Source organism: Maylandia zebra, linkage group LG19 (assembly GCF_041146795.1).
Source record: "Maylandia zebra isolate NMK-2024a linkage group LG19, Mzebra_GT3a, whole genome shotgun sequence".
NCBI lineage: Eukaryota > Metazoa > Chordata > Actinopteri > Cichliformes > Cichlidae > Maylandia > Maylandia zebra.
In genome coordinates this window covers 25,592,087-25,606,138 of record NC_135185.1, presented here as the reverse complement: position 1 = coordinate 25,606,138, position 14,052 = coordinate 25,592,087, and the positions used below count along the sequence as shown (strand labels likewise).

General features: G+C 42.2%; 1 protein-coding gene across 3 annotated transcripts; it reads right to left on the bottom strand.

The window, feature by feature from the left end:
- Nucleotides 1-2,453: 2,453 nt before the first annotated feature.
- Nucleotides 2,454-13,718, bottom strand: e2f2 (E2F transcription factor 2). Of its 3 annotated transcripts, XM_076877603.1 has the most exons (8): nt 13,496-13,718; nt 12,899-13,304; nt 6,538-6,637; nt 4,916-5,135; nt 4,105-4,266; nt 3,717-3,831; nt 3,399-3,597; nt 2,454-2,786 (listed from the first exon to the last, which is right to left on the bottom strand). In XM_076877603.1, exons 2-8 carry the CDS (start codon nt 13,172-13,174, stop codon nt 2,512-2,514), a joined length of 1,347 nt encoding a protein of 448 aa, XP_076733718.1. In that variant the 5' UTR covers nt 13,175-13,304; nt 13,496-13,718; the 3' UTR covers nt 2,454-2,511. The 3 variants fall into 3 exon arrangements, with proteins under 3 accessions (XP_076733718.1, XP_004540481.2, XP_004540482.2); XM_004540424.3 differs by having other exon boundaries at nt 12,899-13,718; XM_004540425.3 differs by having other exon boundaries at nt 3,399-3,594; nt 12,899-13,718.
- Between the last annotated feature and the right edge of the window lie 334 nt (nt 13,719-14,052).

The window sequence follows — 14,052 nt, the reverse complement described above, 5'->3', positions numbered from 1 at the left end:
AGTCCACCCAAAGTTTCCCAACCAAGCAGAACCGCTCCTCATCCTGGAGCCGTAAATAACAACATGTAGTGTTTTAAAGGACTGTGTGGGTATGTGCTGCAAACTGGTGAACATTAGTCAGAAAGAGGTATTTATAGTTTCTGCAATTAAACGATCCAGCTGACAAGATTTACTTCAGCTGATTGCTGCTGTAGCAGTAACAGAAACAAGGTAGCTTGCTCTTTAGATAGCATGCAAACCCTGCAGCCAGGGCTGTCATGTGATGCCTGACATGCTTGTTTAAGATCTCTTGTTCAGAACACGAGCTGTTCTGTAGTTTCCGTTAACAGACAGTTTGCAGAGAACCAGCACCCTCTCTCTACATTGTAAGGAGTATAAAGCTTTATAAACTTCGTGTTGATCATAAAAGTCACGTGGATGCTCCTTGGAGTTCCATGCGAGCTTAGTTATTCCTAAAGAAGTGTTCACAAACCGATCTCTGAAGAAACTTGTAGTTGCATTTCTAACTTGCAGCAATGTGCTTTGACTAAAATTAATGACATCGTTTTTCCTTGCAGATTTTTCACCCCCAACACACCATTGCAGCGTGACCCACTGAACTTTGACCTGCTGATTGCTTGCTCCCTTTTGTGAGCGGTTTCCAAAGCAACAAGCTTGTGAAGAATGATGGGTGCCTTTGTGCACCTGTCTGAATGTGTTTATAGCTGTTTCAGTTTCGTTGTAACTATTGATGCAGACTTATTGTCACTCTTTAGGAAATGTCACTTTATATTAGATCAGTGCCTGCACTGTTTAAACTTTCATATGGCTTCCACAGATGTCGAAGAATTAGCGATACATCAGAATATCAAACCAAGAGTCACGTCATACAAAGCAATTCATACGCATTCCGCTTTTTCTGACATGATTAAAAAAGAGGAACTCAAATTCATGTGTAAACAATGGCTGCAGTATATTTTATTTAATAACTTCACAATATTACAAATCATTAAGTGCTGAATGACTTACAACAGTCCAAAATTTTTTAGAAAAAAATAGGTATAAATACAAAACAAGTTATGTACAAATACCAAAAACAATAATGCTCATTGAAAAAAAACACACACACACACTACAAAATCTGAATTCACAATTCTCTAATCTACATTGTAAAAAAACCTGCACGCACAAACGCACAACAACCATTTCCCAAGCTGTCAAATACGCACCACAACACTCAATTTCAAGTTTTGATAGGACAGGACAGTTAGCTTATCTCTGCAGTGTAGAGGGAAAGCCAAAAATATACCAAATTTTATATTTCTAGAACACTTCAAAAACACTTTTTAAAAACAAACAAACAGATTAAAGTCAGAGCTACTCCATCCTCAGGAGTACATCTCTGACATGTAAAAGTGTTACGCTGCAGCAGGCAGGGAAAGTATTTGTGGGCCTAAAACCTGAACAGCAAAGACAAATTTCTCATTGTTTCTGTTTCTGCTGAAGTAACAGAGTTCATTCATTTTAAAACTAGCGGAAAAAGAAATTGCTCCTCTAATTACACCTCATTTACATCAATTAACCCCCTCCTCTCCCCCATCACCCACCCCTCTTCACCCCCCTTGCAACACAGATGCTGCATTTAATTCGTTTTGGGTTATTTCCTAAGAAATACAATAGTAGCTTTACACTAATAAATTAAAACCACTCAGTTAAAGACAACTATTAAACTCAACAGAGCAACAACTGAAACAAAGCTCCCAAACCTACAAGGCGTCGCTCAAAGATTGTACATGTTCAAAGAGATAAAAAGAAAAAAAAAAAAGCCACCATTTGTCATGACCTCTGACTCGACTCTGGGTCACAGCCTGCACATTCAGGCACACAAGGCTTGACACAAAGCTTAAGGCATGAAAGAAGCAACATGAGCACCTTTGAAAACCAGTTTTAATGTCTAAAATCTATGCTGAGATCTCACCTGATGTGTATTCTCGAGCTGTAGATGCATGTCGACACTGAAGTTCATTCACAGCTTAATTTGATCAGTGGTGAAAACACTGCAAACAGACCCTGTGTGTATGGCTCTTCATGGCTTTAGCTTACTTTGATCCAGTGATTGAATCCTGTAACGCTGCATGGCAGTTAAAGCTGACATTATACAATGCTGCCCCCTATGGGCCAAAGAGTGGTACAAACAATTATTTAGACTTTGGAAACGAGGGGTAAAAAAAAAAATTCCTGAGTTGGTCACACTAAACAATGACTGATAAACAAATGCATCATCAGTTCTTTCGCTGACAATACGACATAAACAATAACTCCTGCTTTCTATGAGACTTACTCGACTTACTGCCCAAATTTACTATATATACAAATATTTTCACTTTATAATTTAAACAAAGAAGTTGATTCCTCCATCGGACATTAAAACAGATGGCTTCATAGTGTAATAGTTTGTCCCAAGAAGGCATTCGATTAAATATTACCCTTCTTCTCCCTGAATTTTCTCCGCCCCATCCCTTCATCTAAGCCTCAGCTTTTCAACAAATCTCCGAGATCGTAAGTGTCGAAGAAGTCTGACACTCCCTCGCTGTCCTCCAGGCTCCAGAGGTAGTCATCGTGGTCCAAAGGTGGAGAAAAACTGACAAAGGGGGTGTTGGGGTCTGACGTGAAGGAGGTGCCAGGAAGCTGGTCCTCGGTTATCTGAAGCAGGCTCGGGGGCAAACCCAGCAGACCCTCTACGTCAAGCAGAGAGGACGTGGAGGTCACAACTGAGGAGGCGGCTGGAGCTGCTGCGGAAATGTTGGCTGTGTTGAAGAAAGCGTTGGAAATTAATTTTGTGCTAAGGGCACTGCATTAAAAAAACATTTAGAGAGGTGGTGTACTTCTACACTTTTCTTTTTAGCTTCCTAAATTGGAATAGTTTTCACATCTTTTATCCTCATACAAGTTCTATTTTTATTCTACTCTTGTGCACATACTCCCTGAGTTTTTTGTTGTTTTTTATGCTTTCAGCTGAGGGGTTAAATAATGAAAAAGTTAAAGGAACAGTTCAAGATTTTTTTGCAGAATGCAAAACAAATACAACAACCAAACAAGCAAAACTAAAGCAGATTAAATAACATGCCATTTGTTTAATTTGTCACCGATTTATCATGGCATCGCATGAAACCGCCAAAAAGAAGTGTGACCTTTCTGCTTTAATGGTGCTATTTGACCTTTGGACTGGCTCCAGCTGAAGAGGTGCAATTCATTTTTAATGTTCTGGAAGCCTTGGGATAAAATCACTTTGTAAAACTTGTAAAACTAAATTAATGCTAGTTGCAAAACTAGATGTAGTCTATGACTAGTGCACGGGTACGATCAAAGTAAGGGTAGCTCAAATAAAGGTGGTATTCTGTTCAAAACTCAAAGCTTACAGTCAACAGGTTCCTCTTTGACGCTGTAACTCGGTGGTCCTATTGGGGTTGCAGCGGGAGGGTCTTGCGTTTGAGGGAATTCCTTTTTGGGAGTGACAACACTCTTAACAGGACTAGCTTCTTCAAGACCCTCATCAGGACATAGGTAGACTTCTATGGGACCATTTCTACTCTTTAAATAGATCTGCAAAGACCCCTGCTGTAAGGAAACAAGAGAAGAAGCAATTAATTATCAAAACAATCTGACATCAGGACAAATGCACAATTTAAAGGAAGGAGGGGTTAAGGGGACAAACTGAAACATAAACCAAATCTCACCCCTGCTGTGTCTGGCACCTCAAGCTTGGTCTCTGCAGGGGCTTTAACAGCAATGACTGTCTGGTCTTGAAGGCTGCCGATGGAGCGGATGTCTTGATACGTCACATAGCCCAATGTGGATCATGAGGTTAAGGGTAACAACAGTGGAATTTAAATACACGTGCGTGTGTGCTTGTCTTTTTTTCTCTTTTATTATTTTTTGGCTATATCTGGCAAGATATTAGTAGGAATCTGATAGTAAAGTAGGGAAAGACGAACGCCCCTGCTGCCTTTTAGCATATGCGTTACCTACTCAACCAAGCAAGCTACAGCGGAACATGCCAACAAGCGGAAACGGAGATCATGAAAGAATGACGTGGATAACCACGGTGCTCTATGTAAAGGATATCTCTGACTCTCTTTATATTCAGTGAGTTGTTTGAGCTGTGTGGTGCTGGACTGAATCTGTTCATCCAGAGATCTCTCTGCTCTCTCTAGGTCTCCAAGCTCTTTCCTCAGGGCACGGGCCTTCTCCCCTCCACCCGCTCCACCTTCAAACACGTCTCCAACCCTGGAGAAACACACACATACACACAATAAACACGTCTATGAATAATAAAAGTCTGTAACAGTCAAAACAACTCCACACGTTTAGGTAGTGTCTACAACTGGCACTGCAATGTCTGCTGACTGCCACTAGGGGGCAGACAAGCGAGTACCAGTATGAAGTTTTTCTTCCTTTTAATACTTCATGAAGAATAAAAGCAATGGAGACATTTTTAGAATGCAATCAAAGCCCAGTATAAATAGACTCAAAAACAATCGGTAGGTTTTTTGCAAATGTCTATACATCTATCTTTTTTACTAATTAGTCCAGAAAGTGTGCAGCATAAAAACACTACTTTGTAAAATCATTATAAAAATCTAGAGTAAATATGTTATAAAAGCAAACTTTTATAAGATATTAATATCTTGTCTCAGCTGTTTGACACGAGCAAAAAGAACCAAGCTGCATTGCACTATGTTACACAGCTTTGTTAATAAGGCCAAATTGCTGCTGTCAACAGTCCTGCCCATGCTTTGCCCAACATTATTGTGAAAGTCTGTAAGGAACCCTAAATGCCAAGGCTTCACTTAACAGTTACGCAGTCCCTGGTTTGCTTCTGTGATAAACCTCCCACTATTCCTGCTACTTAACCTTCTTCTGCATTTCTACTTACAGCCACTGGATGTTGTTTTTTGACTTCTTCCTGATAAGCTGGACTCCCTCTAGAACATTGGTGATGTCATAAATGCGTCTTTTCTGGACCTCCAGGACCTCAGTGGCCCAGTTCAGATCAAGGACTCCATCAGGAGACTCAGCAATGAGACCCACAAATTTCTTGGTCAGCAGGCCCAATGACGTGTCGTACCGCGTCCGCTCACCCGGAGATTTTGGAGCTGCGAGGAAACACACAGAAAAGTAGCGCATAAGACTAGAAATGTGCTTGAGTTACACAACTCTGATTTTTACTAATTCATTCAAGTGTTTTATTTGGCTGATGAGCTGGCGGAGAGATCACTGATTCAAATATTTACTGTATTAGTCATACAAGCTGTTGACAACAGTGAAACATGAAAACAGTTATTGGAATGTGTCAACTAGATTTATTTCTGCCTTTATGTTTTACTTTCTATGTTTGATATCATGTTCGAAATTACAAATAATCCTCCAAGCAGAAATATTTCTTCCTCGCACGGAAAATATGAAAATAAGAGCTATGGGTACGGTATTGTAAACCAGAAACAGCATCTGTCTCCGATGACTGTGTCTTCATATTGCTTTAATCTGCTACAGGTTTAATAATCAGTCTTGATTAGTTGGACGTCTCTGCTCCTCTGCATCAAAGAGCAAGTTTAGGTGGTTTAGGCAGCTCCAGCTGGTGGGAATCTTTGTGTAAGACTCGGGGCACATCGGAGATTATGGCCCTCTGTTGTCTTGGGAACACTAAAGTATTCTCCCAGAATACTGTGAAAGAGGTCCTGGCATCTCTGCTTACTGTGCTCTCCCCGTGACTCAATGACATATAACCACACTGGTGATAGAAAATGGATCAATAGGTCTGATAATCTTAGTAATAACATATTCTCAGGGCTCCTTAATTCCAGAGAATTGTCCATCAAACAATCATAAGACATTGCAATTTCATAACTGAGAGACACGGCAGACCGCACATTCCTCCCTGATCCGTCATTCCCGCTGAGCTGTGAGATTTGAGATGTCGTTGGGAAGGAGGCGCTAGCTTGTGTATTCTAGGAAAAGAATGTCAACAAGCCAGTTTATGATACTGGCTCTCTACTCCTGGCTACACCATTGCTTTTTTTTTTTTTCATCTGTTATGTGTAAAGCTGTACGCAACTGAGCTGCTGGTACCGCACTCTGTGCTCATATGGGTGAACTTCGCAGAAAGTGAGGAAACTATTGCGGAATACTTCAGCAGTAGTCTTCCTGCCATGTCAGTTTGACCCATAGCAAACAGGTCTGTTCGTGTTTGCTCACAACCCAAAGGTTCAGGATGCAATCAGGCTGAGGTCGTGTCATGCAAACCTGGCATTACCCACCCTGCCTGGGTTCAGATTAATGCTAAAGAGTACCGTACAATCAACTTCTTTTCATTGTTTGCTCTTATTCTTTTCTTTTAATGTTGAACTGCTTCTTCCCTTTGCATAGTACAAAAAATATTTTCCACCCACTGATGTGTACCACACCACACCAACTTTATTCATAGAGCACTTTCAACACCGTCACAGCAGACACGAAGGGCTGTACACAAACACAACAAGAGATGTACAGTCTACTCACTCCTTGGGCTTGGTATCCGTGCTGCAATGCTGCATTTTCCTTTTGGCGTACGAAACTCTGGCAGATACAGAGGGTCTTCTAAATCCAGCTTCCTCTTGGCCTAAAGGGAAGACATTTATCAAAGATTAACAAAAAGATGCAAATGTTACAAAGCAGGTGTGACTTACAGCTCTACTACTTCCTCTGTATTAACTGCTGTTTCACTACATAAGAAAATATAAAGGGTGTATAAGACTGAAATCCTTCCAATCTCAGTGTAGGCTGAACAAAAGCACATTATGGAAGTGTTTAACTCATCCTACTGACTTTAAATAATGGCTAGTTAAAAAGCTGAAAGAATCAAATAGTTTGTAGGGCAAGTCCAGACCTTTTGTAGAACAGTAGCATGAATGCTAGACGGCTAAATAGGGGCTTGTTTAAAAGTACCATGTCGTAAATGTGCCAACAACCCTCAAGTGCAGGAACAAAGCACCCCCCACACGCACACTTTCCCAAGCACTTCAACAGGGGCTGATTTTGTTTGTCTGCAGTCAACAGAAGCGGGAGGTCTATAGGCCCGACTCGTTGCCTGACATACGTCAGGAAGTCCCTGGAATCACTCAATGACCTCTCCTCCCCCCTCTCAACCCTCTTCCTTCTGTGCTTAGCACAGAGGCTCCTCACAGAGACACACGCGCGCACACAAGCAGAACATTATCTGACCATAACAGCGATGCATCATACAATCAAAAGCACATGAACAACCTTTGTAACCCAATATAAAATCTTCAAATGACCATTGCTTTTTTTTCCCGCCATCCACTGGCCTACTTAGCGGAAGTGAAAGCGCTACTCTCTTAAGGATTAGGAAATTACCACCACACCCCACGTGCAGATATGCTGTCATCATCAAAAGTTCACGGTGGACGAGAACGTTTGCTGTCAGTTGGAAATCCAACAACTGCCCACACAAAAACACAATGACTGAGCTAGTGAGGCAATTTCACCTCCGCACACTCTGGCTGCTGGGTAATTTGTAGTGCATGGCTAGATCTCACAAACTCCTTTCACCGTGTCTCCTCACGAATAATCCCTTTTGCCACGACAGCGTACATGCGGCCAGTGAACTGTTTTAGTTAACAGGTTTAGGGAAATTGCTTTTTCAGAGATGGGAAAAGCAGGGAGTTCACGTTACCGCGTGTGGATGTGCCTACGCATGTGCGAGTAAAGGGATAATGAAGGCTGCCATTGTCCCCCAGTGTTCTCCCTAACACGTCCACCTGTTGTCTCGTGACATCTGGAGCAGCCCCGTGCTGTTGGCAGGCTAGATTTTAATCCCTAAAACACACAGTCAGGCATACAGAGACACCCGCAACAGGACGGTGAACAGCTACCGAAGAACAAAATGCTCACTGTTGCCTCTAAAACGACCTCTTGCACGATTCAAACTTTGAGTTTTCATTGGCCGATGGTCGTGAAAGTCGCTATCAAACACTTGGAGTCGCAGAAAGGAAGCAGATGATACCAGTTGGACTGCCTACAGCCGTGACAGCTGTGGTTTAACCAGAGAAAAACTGCCACAGCTTTCCATTGACTCAGTGTCCCAGCACAAAGAAAAAAACGTCGCATTTTTTGACCAAATAAGGCTGAAGACTTGTCATTTCTATGACTTAAAACGAGCAGGTCAACGTGTGTCAAGTCAAACTTTTTAATGCACGTGTACAATTTGAGTCATAGCCTGATGCATGATGACTTGTAAGAATGGAACCAGCGGTTTCCCCCTGCAGCTGTACATCAGAGTGAGGGCTTGGGTGCTCCTTCATTTGCATGAGTGCTTTCTCTGGTGATTCAACCATATTACGCAAACCCAAAGTCATTTAGAGGAAAGACCTTTTATTTTTTAAATTCCTCACTTAACAGACTAACAGACCACTGAAAGAAGAAGTGCAGCTATTGAGAAATGGTTACATTTTACAGAAAGTGCACAGGTATGCCGCCTAGCACACATCACTTTTAAGGTGTTAGAACACAACATTGTGAAAATCTGAATCCAAAAGCTTTCACACCCTAAAACTAGCTCTCGCATACGTATGGTGCAGCTATAAGAGACGATGGGAGAGGCCCGAGTCAGCTGGCCTCCTTATTAGCACGTTATCTCAAAGACTGGCAGTATCACGCCACTCACGTTTGCTATAACCTCACCCTGCCTGATTGCCCAGTTACGCCCATCTACTGCACGCGGCCCCTTCTGTTTGCTGTATATTATTTGGCCGGTTCCCGCCGTCTCTGCTGCTGTGCTGTAAACTCCACGCATGTAATCATAATCACGTGAAGGGCTTCTGCAGTTGGGCCTCTCCTCAAACAAACAGATCTTGCTAGTCAGGCTGCACCAGACTTAGATTCCATCCAGGCAAAGGGCAAGTTTCAGTATGCCTACAAGTACCTACCGCTCTGTACCGAGCCCCTTCACTACCACACCCTTGGACATAAAGGAAAAACAAAAGTTGCCCTACAACAGCCTCTTAAGCGGTTAAACAGAGGTGTGGATCCGTCCCCACTGTGGCTTGCCTGCCTGATGAGGGTAAGCTGCTTTGAAATGCAAAACTCCCCCTATAGAGAGCATTGCCCTGTAGGGCTGGTATTTGCCTGAAGCTGGGGTTAAATGGAAAACACACCAACAAAACAGATAATAGAGAGAATGCATACAGTTGGTACTGTGTCCAATATCCCACCAAAGCATTAGCCTGAATGGGTTGTTAACCCTAGGGGCTAAAAGAAGGTCAAACCAGAGCTGAAGGTCGGTTGCAGGAGACGTGTGTGTTCCTAAAAATTACCAAAGGAGAAAGACTAAGGCATTAGCTGACATCCGTAATCACTCAGTTGTGGTGAAACTCCGAGTACGTCACATAAACAGGGAATAAATGGGACATTGTTCCTGGTGAATATTATGGAGATGCATCCTGTTGCCATACCGCTGTTTGACTGTACTGAACTTTGCCTAAACTGACAAATTCATTCATCCGCAGTCCAATAAGAGAAAAGGGCTTCCCTGGACTTTGGCTGTAGGTCTGAATACTGTAACACATTTACATCCCTATCGAGCTGAAAGGAAGCAGAGACAACAGTTTATCAACAGTTTACACACCCTGGTTAAAATTCACATGCCAATAGCTGATACGTTGCCTTTTTCTAGAGTTGGTAAGATTAATAAGTAAAGACTGGATCTCTGCAGCTGAAGTTTACTAAAATCAGTCAAATATTAACCTTTTTTTATTTTTTTTTGTAGGTAGGTGCCTACAAACGTGTGGGACTTTGTATGTGCTTAGATTGTTTGTACTTAAAATAAATAAATGCTAAGCTTTAAAATCTGGTTTCCCAGTCAAAGTTTAAAAAAGGAAAGATTAAAGAAAAAAGCTGTGGTTATAATGTTGTATAGGTTAAAGGAAGTGAGCCGTAAGTACATGAAAAGGCCACACTTCCTGTAAACAGAGAAGTCATGACTGAACATGCACTGAAACAGCTGTGTCAGCAACACATTATTATCTTCAGCTTCTTTACTGTCGTCAATAAAACTTCATAATATCATCACATCAAATGTATCCTGCAAGATAGCTACCACCAGCCATCGCAACACATACAAGAGCAACTCAAATGTCGTGACTTTTAGTCATTCAAACCCAAACATAATGATAATGACATCCTTGTGTCAAAATCATAAATATATATTAGTGCAACAAAACTAACGTATAATAGAAGGAATACGCTCAAACATCATTAAAGCCCACTGTACCACTTATTTCTAGATACGGGAATCAAATCACTTAAAATGATAAGTTTAAAAACAGAAACTTTAAGGTGGGTTCACTCCCTTTGATTAAGTTTACCCAAATTACTGAAGTGATCCAGAGGAAGTTTCTTAATCAGAGAGCTTTTTGAAACCTCATCCGTATTTTCAACCGTGCCGTCACTTCTGTCAACCCGAACTAGGCTCCTGTTTTTCTGGTAAATTGAAACGTGCACCTGTGACAATGTGCAACAACTGAAAATATTCAAATCCCTTGAAAACAGAAGTTACCGTGGTCACAGTGTGCATGCACAAAAACACAGGCGACATGACTGCGTACACGGGGGTCGTGTCATAAAGCCTACTGAACCACATCAAATCCAGTATGGACCACTTATATGGCCAAACTTTAAGGTTGGATTTCAAGGGGAAAACCAGGTTATCAAGCGTGAATGCACGTAATATTTCTAGAAACCAACAATGCATACACACTAGGGCTGCCACAAACGATTATTTTGATAGTCGACTAGTCACCGATTATTTTTGCGATTAGTCGACTAATCAGATCATCATCCATTAGACGTAAAACTACAGCTTATTGCACCAGCAGCATCTGCTCTTATATAACTATCATTAGCTTACAGCTTTAAGTGTTTAAGGTCTGTGCTAACTAAAAATAAAGACAAGATGATAGTTTATTAAATTTTAATGAAGTTTTCAGATTGTTTCGGTGAAGTTTAATAAACTCCTTGCTATCTAAAATATAACAGGACACTGGAGTATATTCTGGAGCATCTCACACTTCTGATAATCAGCTGTCTGCTTGACGTTTATTCAGCTGTGTAAAAACTATAACTTTAATCTCAGACAAACTGATTTACTCAGGAACAAATAAAATACTAAAAAAAAAAAGCCAAACAATAACATTTTAAGTTATCTAAGTGACTCATATATATTCAACCTGAGTCGCGAAAGACAGCGGTGGGTTTGAAAACGATTTGCGGGGAGTCCGGTGTTCTCACGGCTCTAGTGAGCCTCGCCCCCGGCTCGCTAACGAGCTAGTGGGTAACAGACGTCTCTGAAAACGTCGGAGCGCTTTTGAAAATATGTGGTGTCCTGATAAACTGAGCAGATATTTGAGGTTTACACAGCTACATTCTCGCCTGAAAATATGTTAAACGTTTATTTTGTGACCCAGAAAGAATAATAAAAGTAACATTAAAACTAACTAGCTGCCGTCATTGTTGGAAACTGCGCTGGGCCGCGCTATGAATTCTGGGACACAGCTGCTTCTTCTTCTTCTTCTTCTTCGGGGTTTAACGGTAGCTGACATCCTTGTACATGCAATGCTGCCATCTTCTGTTTCAGTCCGTTATTACACTCTTAAATCCTGCCACTTATTCCTGCGTCTTTTGTGATCTTACAAAGCTTCAAACGAGGCGTCGACTATTAAATCAGTCGTCGACGATTTTGATAGTCGACGTAATCGTGACTAGTCGACTAATCGTGGCAGCCCTAATACACACTTTGACAGCAGTTAGGTTCACATTGGCACATGATATGCCAGGTGGTACCCTATTTCTCACTTTACTTATATCCATCTAATCCTCTTGAAGGGCCTATTAGGGCTGGGGATTTGACATGAGATTTGAAAACCCTGTACGCACTCTAACCCCTTTAGCGTTACTGCAATTCATTAAATCTAAAAAAAGACTCCGGGGCTGACGAGTCAGCTGGAATAAAGACACCAAATACAACAAACAACAACAGGTGTGGAGCACTAAAAAGCTGCTGAGTGTCATCCAATCTTCTCAGATCAGGATTTTCAAATAATCTTCAGCATTCGAGTTTAAAATGAACGACATTACTTAACATCATTAAAGCCAACTGTGTATGTGTTTTACAAAACAGGTTAATCCTTTACTTATTGGTGATGCTTTAGGGCTTCCGATAGTAATACTTTCACACTCCAGAAAATACACTTGTTCTGTGGTTATGACCTCTGACCTATGCTTCCTTCCCACAGTCCAACACAGACCCTGTTTTGACATAATGGGAAGTGAGGGTGGAGCATCTGTTGTGTGTGTTATCTCCCATTACAAGTGTTGGGAAGCTATGAATTTGCCTTAAGTGTCTTTCCTGCAGCTTGGTCGAGCCCCTGCATTGTTTGCTTGTATTAAAAAAAAAAACTAGCTCTGCTGCACCAAGGAGGGGGGACACTCGTTATTTGGGCACAAGAGAGTGGGGCCTCTCTCTAAGCACCCCTACTGGCTCATCAAAACCATCAAACACAGAACAAGGCGTCTGGCCTTGTCTTAGCTACAGCTGGACTGCGGGAGAAGATGTCACACAGCCTGGCATGGATAAAGAAAAAAAAGAAAGAAAGAGAGAAGACACCAGTCATGCACATCAGCAGGAGCAGCCACAGTGGCCCCTCTGTGGCTTATCACGTCAAAACATATCTGAATGCACCCTTCTCAAACATGCATAGCAATGAAAAAAGTTAAATATTCCTCCCCCGGACATATGCATATCATTCGCTGGATATTAAACAGTAAGGAAACACGACCCCAGGCTTGTATTTGTGTGATTATTTACCGGCAGTCGCCCGGAGGATGATCTGATGGGTTTAACCTCGGGTCCATGGGGGGTTGAATACAGGCTGTTGGCTCTTTGTTCGGCCACGCTGGTGTTGCAGATCTGGGTGAAATATCCGGCCGGTACCGTGTTCATCTGCGGACTGGACAGTCCGGTGAGGAAGAAGTCGGTCTTCACTCCACCGGTGGACAAAAGCTTCATCTTCTGCTGAGAGCAAGGCAGCCCCACTGCCTGCCGAGCCGATGCCGGCGAGACGCCTTTAGGCATCCGCATCATTTTCCTGAGTAGACTAAATTTAACCGGACCGGTGAGGCGAAGGCAGAAGTGTGCCTGTACTTGAGCACACTGAATCGCTCAGCAAGCTTCACTTACTGCGGGACCTCTATGAATATATTAACTGCCAATACTGTAACACACAGAAACAAAACAAAAGCAACTTTCACAGCGTAAACTGCCGAATTAGCTGCAAGCCGCATGAATTACACATGCAGTACAGGCTTATATGTTATAATGTGACGTTTATCCTTAGTACATTTAACAGGCTGGTCGGTGTTGTTATCCTTTGTCCTGTAACAGTGTAGAGGAAACTTGCCTTACCAGTTATAAAGAATAGCTTCCTGAATAAATAAACTATTTCAAACGTCCAGAACTTTAAAGCTTAACTCTCCAAGGCTTTCAGGTCTCACTGAGATCCGGTTCCAGCTGGAGATTAACAAATGATTGTGACTCCCTCTGGTGCTGAATCCGACCCAGTATGCCACTCCTGTCCGTCCACCTCAGAGCTCCTCTCTCCATACAAGGGGGCAAGAGATGGGGCAGAACAGTCTTTTTACCGCCAAACTTCATCCCGCGAAATTCGGATCTCCCGCGGCTGAAAGCCGCTTCTGATTGGCTCATGACACGTTCAGCTTGTCTAATTTGCATAAAACAGTTGTACGGGGATGGGAGTGATCTGCTTAAAGGGACAGGAGCACACATCAAGACATGGTGTTCTTTCATTGCCAGGCTGGATATGGAGACAATGACCAGCCCAGACTTTATAATCACACGTTAGAGGCGCATTATTGTTGTTGGAGCACTTTTTATTACCTTTTTAACTCCACTTGTAACCACTTACTTGCATTTTACAGCATCCCAGTTCAGTTCCTTGACAG